The sequence below is a fragment of the Phlebotomus papatasi genome, chromosome 3 (assembly GCF_024763615.1).
Source record: "Phlebotomus papatasi isolate M1 chromosome 3, Ppap_2.1, whole genome shotgun sequence".
Lineage (NCBI taxonomy): Eukaryota > Metazoa > Arthropoda > Insecta > Diptera > Psychodidae > Phlebotomus > Phlebotomus papatasi.
In genome coordinates, this window is record NC_077224.1 from 11,423,443 (window position 1) to 11,436,768 (window position 13,326).

Here is a 13,326-nt window from a genome sequence, read left to right on the forward strand (position 1 = left end):
GCATGTCAAATGCAAATGTTTTGAAAAAAGTTGAATATTTTTTTATTTGGGGCAGAAAAATACAATCAGGGGCAAATTGATAATTATCTAGGCTGTCCATTTGAGGCATCGGGTGTCTTGATGTGTCCCTAAACACCTCACGCAGCAGTATCTCGTGCCGCAGGAAGTACAAGTGTAATTCGATGGAAACCCACAAACAGCACAAAAATGTCGTTCCGGGAATCTCGATGGAGGCGCCTGGGCACTTCCGTAGTTTGGAGGATCCGGTCGGAGGGTTTTATCCTCCTCCAGGAGCTGCGCAAATGTCTTTCGGTACTTTGCCTTGAAGTATTCAGCATTTTTGGGCTTCTTGCCTTTTTTGTTCTTCGAAGTGTCCAAGTTGTCTTGAAATTTGGGGATTTTCTTCGACATCACCAAATCTGCATGAGGATCATCATGGAAATTGTCCTGTTCCAGGGCTTCCAGAGCCTTCCGGGCACGCCTTTTCCTGGAGGCTTCATCGAGAACCCGTTTTTTATCCGCTTCTTTGATTCTTCCTGACTCGCGACTCGTCATTTTTCTCTTTTAGTTGGTTTTATCGTGAAGAGGGAAACTCATCTGATCCATCAAGTCATCCACTTTTGCCTGTAGCACTTCCACAATGTCCGTGGAGATGAAAAGATGCTTCTCGTCGAGGTCTTGGATGATAAATTTGCGTCCCAAAGCCAGAGTGTCGTCCAGATGGAGGAGGAATTGTTTCATTGCCGGATCACTGCAAAAATAACCCCGTTAAGCACTGTAATTCTCACTCTAACTCTAACTTTAATGACTCACCATTCCACAAGGACTCCTTTCATAACATTTACCATCTCAGAAGGACATTAAAACCCCGGATTTTCTCGAGTTTTCTCTGGCGTTTGCAAATGTTTACGAAATTGCTTCTAAAACTGGAATTACTTCGGAATCCCACCACGTGTGGCGCTGTATTTGGAGACTTTCCCTTTACTTTCCCAAACCCGGCTGACCAGGTGTTAACAGTTGGCAAACGGCTGGCTAACAACTCTGGGCACGTATTCTCTACGTATTTATAGGGTGGAGTCTACACTTGTGGATGTTACACACTTATGGACAGCTCGTAGAAATCTTTATTTTTTACATAAAATAAATGTTGGAAAATTACAATATTAACATTATTTTATGGCTTATCTTTAAATACAACGTGAAAACTAATTTCCTTTAATCTTTAACCACAATTCTAATTGTTTTAAGAAAAATATTTTGCTGATGCGATAATTGATTAAAAATACATGAAATTGTTAAGATATTTGCTAACGCACTTGCATATTTTAATGCCAAAATTTTATATATTTTATCGAAAATATTTAATGTTATGCTTCTGATACTCTTTCATTAGTTACTAATTTTCCTTTTTTTTATTTATTATTTTAGATATTTTGGTATAGAAATATTAAATTAGGAGATATCCATAAGCGTAAATTTATTTGAGGAGATTACACACTTATGGACGTAATATTTTACGAGTGGCGCCCTCACAATATTTTATTATTGGACCATTGTCAATCGTTGTGATAAGTTTTTTCTATGGAGTTGAAAAAGATTTCTGGCAAGCAATATCAAGTAAAATTTAAGGTGAATGTTTCATATCAAGTGGAAAAGTGTTGTGTATAATCCTATTTAAAGATTTTCTGAAAATTGTAGATTTTAAACAAAATGTTTGTATATTTTTCAACATAACCTAACTTTTGATTTCAAGAACAATGACACATCTTAAAAGTGCAAAGAAAATAACAAAAAAACAGCAGCTATATTCCTGCCAGAGGGTAACGAAAGCCTTAAAGGCCATTATTGTAAATGGAATGAACTTGACGAAGGATTCTCAGCACATTCCTGTACCACACTACACAGAAAGTCTCTGGAAAGTCTCCGAATAAGGGATCTGGTCATGAAGGATATCACAGTGCTTTGAAAAAGAAAACGCGAGAGGAAATTGTGAGGTGGATTTTCTATTCTGCTAAGTGTAGCTTCCCCATAACTAAAGACCATACTAGCTACACTAGAGAAAATCATTTCAGTGACGCAATTCTAAACAGGGTTTTAAGAACGCAAGACTATCAAATCAGTCGTTCTACAGATTTTTAAGGAAGCATCCGGAAGTTGTTCAAAGATCAAACAAGTGAGACAAGAAAATTGAGGAAGATGAAATAGACAGAAGACGAATAAATGAAGAAAAGTAGATCAAGAAAGAAGAAAACTTAAAAAAAAATAAGGAGAAAAAAAGAAAAGAGGTGCAAAAGAAAATTAACTGTTCAAAAAAATTTAAAGAAAAAAATGAATAAAAATTGATGAACTTGCTTAAAATTATAGTATTTTACTTACATTCCCTTTCACTAAATTTTTTATTATCATTAATTTGGATTTCTAACACTTTTTAACTTGTGTCCATAAGTGTGTACATGAGCATCCATAAGTGTGTAAAAGTGTCCACAAGTGGAGAATTTGATATTATCAGAAGATCTAAATTATTTGGGGGGCTTAGGGGAATATTTTAATTAATTCGCTAGAGGTTATCGAAAGGAGCTATATTAAAGAACTTACACTTAAAATTTCATTTTATTTAGTCAAAAAGAAAACGAATTACAAACCGCTATACCCTTAATCTGTCCATATGTGTAGACTCGACCCTACGTATAAATATTTTCTCATTTTCTTGTGGTTTTGTATAAATTTTCTGAAAATTGTCAAATAATGCTAAAGTGAATTTTCAGATATTTTTGTAACAAAAAACCAGTTTCCATTGATTTTATTTTCTTTTTTTAGCAATTTGATAAGGATTATTCGATTCATATCAATATATATTTTCCTGTAAAATTTAAAAATTCTCATTTAGGGTAGAGTCAGTACTTTTTCGCCAGTAAGCCCTTTTTCGCCACCTAAATTAAAATCACATTTTAAGAAAATTATGAGTTTATGGAACTACGAAATGAGTGTTATTTCGTGACCTCTAGCCAAATGAATCAGGAAACCATATCAGATGCTTTGTTGTGACTTCATCGCAACCCCGCTTTACCCATCTATTTCCTACCATTTCTTAACATTCTTTCACCTTGTTCTAATTTATATTTCCTATATTCCCCCAAACCATTTCATTTCCCACCTCTTTCCCAAAATTAGTATTTAAGCTAAAAATTATAATTATGTAATTGAGTTCTGTGCAATAAATTGACGAATAAAGTTGGACAGTAAATTCGTGCGTTTTTCTGTCGCAACATCTGGTGTTTTCGCCCGGGAGTGTTTCGAGTGCAGTGAAAGAATATTTGAATGAGTGATCCGATAACGCGCCGAAGCCTCCACCTAAGGAACCGGGTCGTAAAAGTGCAGCAACATCAGCCAAAACCTAAGCAGAGATTACTACTGCCACAGACTCCAACAAGGGACCGTCCAGCGGAAGAAACTACAACGTCTATACACATCCCATCGACGCCCTTGAGCAACAATCGCCATTTCCCGGCTATCACGCCAATAATTAGAGAGATCAATTCTCTCCCTACAACGGCCTTTTCTCCGTCTTTTCAACAAAGCATCAACGTTTACGAAGCATCAAATTTAACCGACTGGGAGTTATCACCTAGTCCACTGCTGCCACTGGAGTCAGGATTTTTTCCTAGACTCTCCCAGTCATCGACGCAGATGCCAATCTCCCACACACCGTCAAAGAAACCCATCGAGAAGAAAGGTGCCAATCGTCCAACGGATACTCCGCCGGAAATCCCAAGTCTAGTGACAAAATCATCCACCAGTGCATCAGTTCCATTAACCGGCGCTGTTAAAAAGTCAACGCAGCATCCAGAACAGCAGTATACACAGCATCCAGTGCCTCAACCATTGCCACAGATCAATCTCCCAGCAGATAAGCCATCACCTAGCAACACATTCTTCAAGCTCCTAACCACCAGCTCGACATCGACAACCGAGGTACAGCACCCAGCATCCGACATGCCGAACAACCGAGATGACACCCAGCTGCCAGCAACGAGACTGCCCTTCGAGATAGTCTACAATAATTTACCGCAACTAAGTAGTGAGTCCGAATCAGTAGCCCATTTTTTATACATATGCGATAATATATACGATGAATATTTTAATTCGGATGATCAATCGCGAGATCACACGTGGATTAGGTTAGTAGCTCAAAAGCTGTCATATCAAATTTTTAATAAAATTCGAGGCACGAGTTTTGATAAATACTCTGAATTTCGTGATGCTATTGCTCGCGCGGTATATCCTGAAATAGATTTGAATGATGCGCTAGACGGACTCCAAAGTCTCTCTATTAAAAACAAAGAGACATTAAGAGATTTCGGAGAACGTGTGGAGAAGGCATTAGATATTCTAAATAATGCGTACACCACACATCTTTTGGGAAATTTGCCTGCTTCCGTTAAGTCTGCAAACGTAAAAAAGGCGATAAAAGTTTTTGCAAACGGAATTCGAAATTCCGATGTGAGAATCCTCACTCGCGCAAGTAATTTTGACAACCTTCACTCTGCAGTATTATTTGCCGAAAACGAAATTAGAACCCAAGAGCATCAAAGGTTTTCACATTTGGGACAGAGATCCGACAATGATCGAAACGGTAGTTCTGCAGACACTTCTCAGGGACAAACTCGCCAGCAAAATCAGGGAAATTTCCAGAGATCCTTCCATTCCCAAAATTCCAATAATTCACGCTGGAATCCTGACAGACGGCAGAATAATTCTCAAGATTCCTCGCGATTTGAAAGGTCTCAAAATCAATCCCAGAATACAGGCCATTCGCGCTCTTTTAATAACCGGAGTTTTGACAATTCCTTCCATCCGAGGGGAAATTCTACTATGTATAACCCTCCGAACGATACCAATTCCAGAAATACAATGTCTGGAAATAATCCTTCTTCTTCGCTGACAAATCTTGTGTACGTTGACGAAAATGTACCAAACGCAAATCACAATCAGCCTCACAATCCGGAAAACTAGAATTGGTCGATAGAGTCCCACCTGCTATCGACCAAATGCAATGTGAATTGGTAACCGCCTTTTTCCTTACAAATTATGTGAGTGCTCACATGATATATGCTTATTCATCAATATCTCCGGAAGATCGACCGCTTTACTTCTTAATCGATACAGGAGCGACATGTTCTTTTATAAAACATAGTTGCATAACGGATAACTCTCAGGTAGACGAGCAAAACACAATAAATGTGAGAGGATTTTCCAGTAATATTGTAAAAACAGTCGGTACGATAAAAACTAAATTAGGGTTCTGCTCCCCAAAAGATCTCCCAATAACAGGACATTTGCATGTTCTACAAAATGATAATTTGCCATTTGACGGTATAATAGGCCGAGACCTTCTGTTTGCTTTGGACGGAGTGATTTTCGTAAAAGGGCGTTATATAATCTTTAAAAGGCTCAATCTTCTTGTACATTTTGCGGATGGAAATGATATTAAAACTGATGAAATCGATAATGACGGAAATTCTTTACCCAAAAATGCTGAACCAATTACAAAAATTAGCACAGAGAAAAATTGTGACACTGAGAATTCGAAATTAAAACAAAGTAATATTACAAATAATATACCGATGCAGGTAACCCAAAACGTAGAAAATGCTGAAAATACACAAAAAGCAAACGGGCGTTTGCAAACGAAAGAAGAAAGTGGGCCACTTGGCCAAAATGATCATGTCGCAATTTCGAAGTTCAAAACACCGTCGATAATAACCCAAATAACGCATGATGAGGAAGCAAACTCGGAAAAAGCTCCCTCAGCAAAAATTTCTTCCCGCAAAATTATTGAGAAGGTCACGCCAGTATTTTATGGCCAAGACATTGCAATCCAGGCAAATTCCGAAGTATTTGTCGAGTTTACATTTTTGTACAATAAACCTCTTATTTGCACTTTTCCAGAAATAAATGATAAACTCATTATACCGGATTGTATTGTTCACCCATCAGACAATAAGGCCCATATACGAATCTGCAATAAAAATGATTACGACATCTCTATTCCTCATTTCATCCCTCAAACTGAACCGCTTGAAAATTTCGATATATTTGCTATAGATGATTTCAATAATAATGAAATATTCGAGGGATCTGACCGAACTGAGGCAATTTTGTCTGAAATACACGTTGAAAAGAATTTAAATTCAGTCGAAAAAGATCAATTGCAAGACTTGATTCATAACTTTAATGATATTTTCCATTTACCCGGAGATAAACCTTCTCATATACTTTCATCCGAATACGAAATCAAGACCATTCCGGGTTCAAAGATTATCAATGAAAGACCATATCGTCTGCCTTTCTGCCAACGTGAAGAAATTAGAAAGCAAATTGATGATATGTTGAACAACGATATCATCCAACAATCTTTCAGTCCATATAATTCACCACTTCTTATAGTCCCTAAAAAGTCTGATAGTCAGGGAAATAAAAGATGGCGGATCGTCATTGACTTCCGTAAACTCAATGAAATTACCGTCCCTGACCAACATCCCCTTCCCAATATTGACGACATATTCGACCGTATGGGGAAAAGCAAAATTTTTTCTACCCTCGACTTAGCATCCGGCTACCACCAATTAAAAATCGCTAAACACAGCCGCCACAAGACAGCCTTTAGTACCTTAGGTGCTCACTATGAGTACAAGCGACTACCCCAAGGCCTCTGTAGCGCCCCTGCCGCGTTCTGCCGTATGATTCGCCGCGTACTTAATGAACTGCTTGAAGATTGCTGTATGGCATATCTTGATGACATAGTCATCTTTTCAGAAACAGTCGAGGAGCATTTTTCAAAATTAAACAAAGTTTTCCAGCGTCTTCATGAATTTAATATAAAGCTACAGCCCAATAAACGCGAATTTCTTAAATCTGAGTTACTCTACTTAGGCTTTAGGATCTCAGAAAAGGGCCTCCTACCGGACCTCGCTAAAGTTGAAGCCGTATCAAAATTTCCTGTGCCTAAAAACGTTACCGAGGTAAGGTCATTTATAGGGCTCGCAACCTACTACAGAAGGTTCATTAAAAACTTTTCAGATATTGTTTATCCCTTAACGCGTCTTACATGTAAAAATACTCCATTCATCTGGACAGATGAATGTGAAAAGGGTTTCCAGACGTTAAAGAATAAACTTACAACCTATCCTATCTTGCAGTTTCCCGATTTTTCTTCCAAATTCACACTGAACACCGACGCAAGTGATTTTGCGATAGGAGCCATACTCTCCCAAAATAATGGAGTAATTTCGTACGGTAGCCGTCTCTTAAATAAAGCCGAAAGGAATTACGCGACGATTGAGAAAGAAGCGCTTGCGATATTTTACTTCATAAAATATTATCGAGTCTATTTGCTTGGTCGAGAATTTCTTGTCGAGACGGATCATAAGCCTCTACTGGGAACTTTTAAAATGAAAGATCCTTCCAGTAGAATTGTCAAATGGCGCATTCAGTTGCAAGAGTTCAGATTCATTATCGTTTATAAACCTGGAAAGGAAAATCAAAGTGCTGATGCGATGTCCCGTTTAAAGTTTCCCCCTGAAAATTCTACAAGTTCAAATGTAGAGTTAAACATTATAACCCGTTCAAAGGCTAAGCTGAACCCAATACAATCCCCTGAATCCACTGAAAATAATAGTGAGTTTAGGAAATTTTGCGAATCTTCTGAGTCCGATATCCCTGAAGTTATATCCGAGATTCAAAACGACTTATTAGACATGAGCAAAAAGGGAAATATCTGTATACTGGTTCCCGAAGGTAGTACACATGAAGATTACCCAAATATCGAAAAGGTTGTTTTGCTTAAAGTAGCACAGGAAGCACCATATGGCATTGTCCACAGTTCTCCTCAAAAGTCTGAATTGTTTCTCATGAAAATCCCCTTCGAACATGGTATCAAATATGAAGATTTGTACATTGCGTTTTCAAAATTAAAAGAATATTGCATTCAAAATAATATCTTGAACGTAAATTTTGACAGAAAAAATTTAATTCTCGGAAGTCTGGAATATAAAATAATACGGCGCTTACTAAATTACATTTTCAAGGATTCTACCATTGAAGTTTCAGTATATTTAAATCGAGTAGAATACCTGTGTGATCCACAAAAAATTCAAGACGTCATCCGCGAGAGTCACGATAATCCTTTGTCCGGCCATAGAGGACATACCGGCACTTTAAGCCGAGTAAAGCAGAAATACACCTTTAAAAATATGAGAAGGATCGTCAATCGCTATATAAATAAATGTGAACCTTGCCAGAAAAATAAAATTCGACGAAATACAAAAATGCCAATGTCAATAACTAGTTCGTCTCCTTATCCCTTTTATAAAGTATTTATGGACATCGTAGGCCCTCTTTCAATCACTGAACAGGAAAATCGCTATATACTGACCATTTATGATGATCTCAGTAAGTATCTAGTAGCCATCCCTCTTAAAACGCAAACCAGCGAAGAAGTAGCTGAAGCCTTTGTAAACCGTTTTGTGTGCATATTTGGTGCCCCTATCATAATATGTACCGATCAAGGAGGGTGCTTTATCTCAGAGTTGTTTAAACGGGTATGCCAACTATTAAAGATATCTAAAACCCAAGCCTCGCCATTTCACCCACAAACTTCAGGTGGAATCGAGAGAGCGCATCGCACATTAGGCGACTATCTAAGGATATTTACTGAAAACAACAAATACGATTGGGATGTCTGGATCCCGAAAGCCGTCGCAGCTTTCAATTCCTCCGTGCACGGTAGTCATAATTTTACTCCACACGAGTTGGTTTTCGGAGAGAAGTTCGATATCAGCTCATTTTCCCAGCCCCAAAATGAGCCAGTTTACAATCCAGAAGATTTTATAACGAATTTAAGGCGTAAATTAGCGATAACTCAAAGCCTTGCCCTTGAAAGAATAATTTCCAACAAACAGAAGAGTAAAGAGAATTATGACCTAAATGTTAACCCAACGTCTTTCCAAGTCGGCGATAAAGTGCTCCTCGTCAATAAAACTCTTCCTAAGCCCGGAGAGTCGTCGAAACTACTCGAAAAGCGTCGTGGTCCATATCTTGTTACAAAAATTAATTCCCCACTAAATTCTACAATCCAAATTGGCCGTAAACAAAAAGTTTATCACAATAATCTACTTTCAAAATTTAATGAATAACTTCGAAATTTCAGGCATCCTTCGATTATTTATCTGGTTCGTCCTTCTCGTGAGGATTAGTGCCGATGATTTGGAGATACCATTTAATCTAACTACCCTGAGCGAACGAGATAACGCATATGTGCAGAGCAAGGGCGAAATGTGCCTCTCAAGAGGGCACTGGACGATTATGGCAACACTCTCATTTCGCGATTTTGATATCAACGTCAATACGTTAAGTAATAATATAATTTCCGTTCTAAATGCGTGTAGAACAATTTACAATGATTCCACGTCCTTCCTCACACATCCTGGATTTTCCGTTTGTAAATCCCTGAGTAACAAAATTGCTGTACGATTTAATCAAATAAATCAGACTCATGAAATTATTTCTCATTTGTTATCACCGAGGGGTCAAGACTTCGGTAAAACGAGACAGAAACGTGGCTGGTTCAATATAGTTGGAAGTGCTTCTAAATTCCTATTTGGCACGGCTACGGATGAAGATCTTGGAGAGATTAGGCAGAAACTGAAATTAATTAATGTCGAACATCAACGTACAATGAACCTTATGAAAATTCATACCAGCCTGATATCGTCTACTTTATCAGAAATTAACGAAACACGTCACGATTTGCGGAATATAGTTGAAAAACTAAGCGAAGTTACGAGTAGGACAAACTTAGTTACTGACAAACTTTCTCATCTAGAGACTGTCGAAAACCTTAACGATGCAGAAAAATTATTAAATTTAGAAATGGAGAGTATAGAACACGACCAGAATCAGCTCTTGGTAGTAATTAATTCGGCTTTAAATGGTCATTGTCATCCATTGCTTTTACACCCTGATAGACTGGAAGAAGAAGTCCTTTCTGTAAAAGCACAACTTCCTGATTCTACTATTCTCCCCCGTGTTAGTGTTATCTTGCCAAATTGCGAATTCTCAATAATAAATAATGAACCAGGACTTTGTCGCCAAGTAACGTTGAATGTCAGCCATAACTATTGGATCCATGTGTCCGAAAATGCGTTCTTATACATTCTACCTAAGTCTACACGAATCCGCATAATGTGTAATCAGAAACAATCCGAATTTTACCGTGATATTCAAGGTAAAGGAATATTAAGATTGAAACCAAACTGTGAAGTAAATGATAATGGCATAAAACTATATTCCTCCTCCAATACAAAATCGAATACTTATTCCGCGATTCTTCACAAAATAGAAGATATTAAAGCTATAACTTTTAACAATACTATTTCGCGTGTAACCCCTTTAACAATCACTTCTCATTTCAATTCGGATCATTTTAAAACCCTGACTCAACAAGTTGAGGATATGCGGAAAATAGAAAATAATTTGGAGAATTCTTGGGATTTTGTCGGAGAAAACCTTTATACAATAATTACAGGTAGCGTATTAACTACACTTTTAATATTTGGTATCGTATGGTGCATTTATGTTAAAAAGTTTAAATCTCACGCTTCACAAACAAATGATCGTGCTAGGCCGTCCACCCCGCAAATTATCTGCCCTACACTACCCGCTCCTAATATTATACATATTCCCTCACTGCCGCCTCCTATACCTACGGAACGTATTTTTGAAATTAGTCCTGAGTACGAGTTGCCAATACTAAGACCGGAAATTCAAAATAATGAGCTTCACGAAATTCATAAGCCTCAAATTAGAAAAAAATCTTTAAGAGCAAAAAAAGTAGTTTTCTATTAAAAAAAAAAAAAAAAAAAAAAAACGAAAGAAATAATAATAGTACATAAGGAAATATTCTTTAGGTGGGAAGAATATAATACAATAAATCATAAAATAAACCCAAAAATAAGTATAATAATTTGCTTAACGCTTTACACTTAACACTACACTACGAAAACACCCAAACCAAAAAAAAAAAAAAAAAAAAAAACAAATGTAATGCTTTAAATAAATAATTATTATTCTAAACCTAACAGTTAAGGTAAAAACTATGGAATTATAAATTTTGCAAAAACAAAAATCAGAATAAGTAAATTAATTACATAATATTATATACAGGAGAACCATTGTAATAATTATACAAAAAAAATGTTAAAAAAAAATGTATAAGCTAAACTTCCTTTTTATCCCATTTCTCGCACAGGGACGTGCGTTTCCTTAGGGGGGTAGGAGTGTTGTGACTTCATCGCAACCCCGCTTTACCCATCTATTTCCTACCATTTCTTAACATTCTTTCACCTTGTTCTAATTTATATTTCCTATATTCCCCCAAACCATTTCATTTCCCACCTCTTTCCCAAAATTAGTATTTAAGCTAAAAATTATAATTATGTAATTGAGTTCTGTGCAATAAATTGACGAATAAAGTTGGACAGTAAATTCGTGCGTTTTTCTGTCGCAACATTCACCGACTAATTATTTGCAGGTTAATTAAAGCAATTCTCGACAAAATGAGCAGTCACCAAAAAAGTATGGAGTTCTTAAGAAATCTGTCAACGCTCAGAGAAATTTTCTAGCATTATTTTATGTTTTTGCTGTACAGCATTTCGTCGGTTCCGAAGAAGACTATTGTAAAAGTCTACTTACAATAGTATAAAAAGATGGTATCATTGGATGCAGAAACCTTAGATCTATATCTCCACAAAATTTTATGTTGATTAAGATATTCCTGCAAAAGTTACAAGAAAAAAACTTAAAATCAGCGTGCCCAATTATTGAGTTTTTTGCCCACAATTTTGCTATAATTAATTTAAAAGTGGTGTTAACTAGAAGATATTCAATTCGTAAGTATGATAAAATAGTTTCAAAAGCTGAAAGTATACTAATTGCAGTGAAATTAATGAAAATAAATTTTAGCTGTCAAACTTCAAACCTCTTTCCTGTAAAGTTTACATTTTGGACATACAATAGTCTTCTTCGGAACCGACGATTTGATATTTTTTCACTGAAAGTCAATTTGTTATTAATTAAGCTTTTCTTTAATTTCATTTTTTAATAATGTTTTCCAAAAAAATAAACATATACGGATAATGGTGAAATAGGGCTTACTTTTTCGGCTGTGTAAGTAATATTTTCGCCACTCATTATTTCCAAGCATTTTACAAGTGGCGCACCTCGCGGAATATAGTTGAAACAGGCGTGATTTTCGATTAACTTTTCTTTCGAATAAAAATTGCGAAAAAATCATTTGAAATACTCTAATAATTGTCTGGTATCGGTATTAAATGTGAAAAAGTACTGTGCCATGTATTTTTGAAGGTTATCAAAAGCTGCTGTTTCTTAAAATTCACTTAAAAACATGTGGCGAAAAAGTACTTACTCAATGGCGAAGAAGTGTTTACAAGGTGGCGAAAAGTACTGAAACATGTATTGCTGCAGGAAATGTATTTTCTCAACTCGGTGCCTAAAGGATTCCCAAGAAGTATCTGGGTTCAATAGAGACACAATGCTTCAAAGCATCTGTACTCGAAATTTCATTTTATTTCAACAAAAAATTATAAAAATTATAAGGGTATCAAACCTTAAGGTGGCGAAAAGTACTTACTCTACCCTATAATTTGCGCTTTTTATGAAAATAATAAGTAAAATTCCAAAAGGAATTCGGAAAAGTAAAAAAGGTGTAAATTTAATTTTCACCTTATTTTTCTCTGCAATATTATTCGGCAATAATTCTTATTATTTATATTTTCAATATTTTCACATTTTCTTGTATTTTTTGTGATTTTTCGAATCAATTTTCAAGCGATCAGGCATATTAAATGTTAAGAGGTTACGAGTTTTCGCCAAGAAAAGTATTCTTAGTCGCTACAGTAGAGTCTCTCAAATCTGAATCTCTCAAATTCGAACGTCGTTTGGATTTAAAATGTCAATTGTGAGGTTATGTTAGAAAGGTCGTATTCTAGGTGAATGAAAATCATATTTATGTGCTTCTTCCCGAATGTTTACATACATTATGGTCGTGTAAAATGAAAAGGAAGTATGTTATCACTGAAACTTGCGAGAAAGTAACGGGAATTTGATTCAAAGTACAATTTAATCTCACACAAATTTCGTTAGTTTTGAAAAATTCGTTCGAATTTGGGAGGTGAGAAATGTCAAAAATACCCCCGGAGCGTTCGAATTTAAGAGACTCTACTGTATTTCTTGAGGAAAATAAAGAAA

General features: G+C 36.2%; 2 protein-coding genes across 2 annotated transcripts; both read right to left on the reverse strand.

Moving 5' to 3' along the window:
* Positions 1-18: 18 nt before the first annotated feature.
* On the reverse strand, positions 19-555 carry LOC129807737 (zinc finger HIT domain-containing protein 1). Its single transcript, XM_055857189.1, has one exon. The coding sequence runs from the start codon at positions 553-555 to the stop codon at positions 88-90; it is 468 nt and encodes a 155-aa protein (XP_055713164.1). The 3' UTR covers positions 19-87.
* On the reverse strand, positions 19-939 carry LOC129807738 (general transcription factor IIH subunit 5). The gene is made up of 2 exons (XM_055857190.1): positions 814-939; positions 19-751 (listed from the first exon to the last, which is right to left on the reverse strand). The coding sequence occupies exons 1-2, from the start codon at positions 846-848 to the stop codon at positions 565-567; spliced, it is 222 nt and encodes a 73-aa protein (XP_055713165.1). The 5' UTR covers positions 849-939; the 3' UTR covers positions 19-564.
* Between the last annotated feature and the right edge of the window lie 12,387 nt (positions 940-13,326).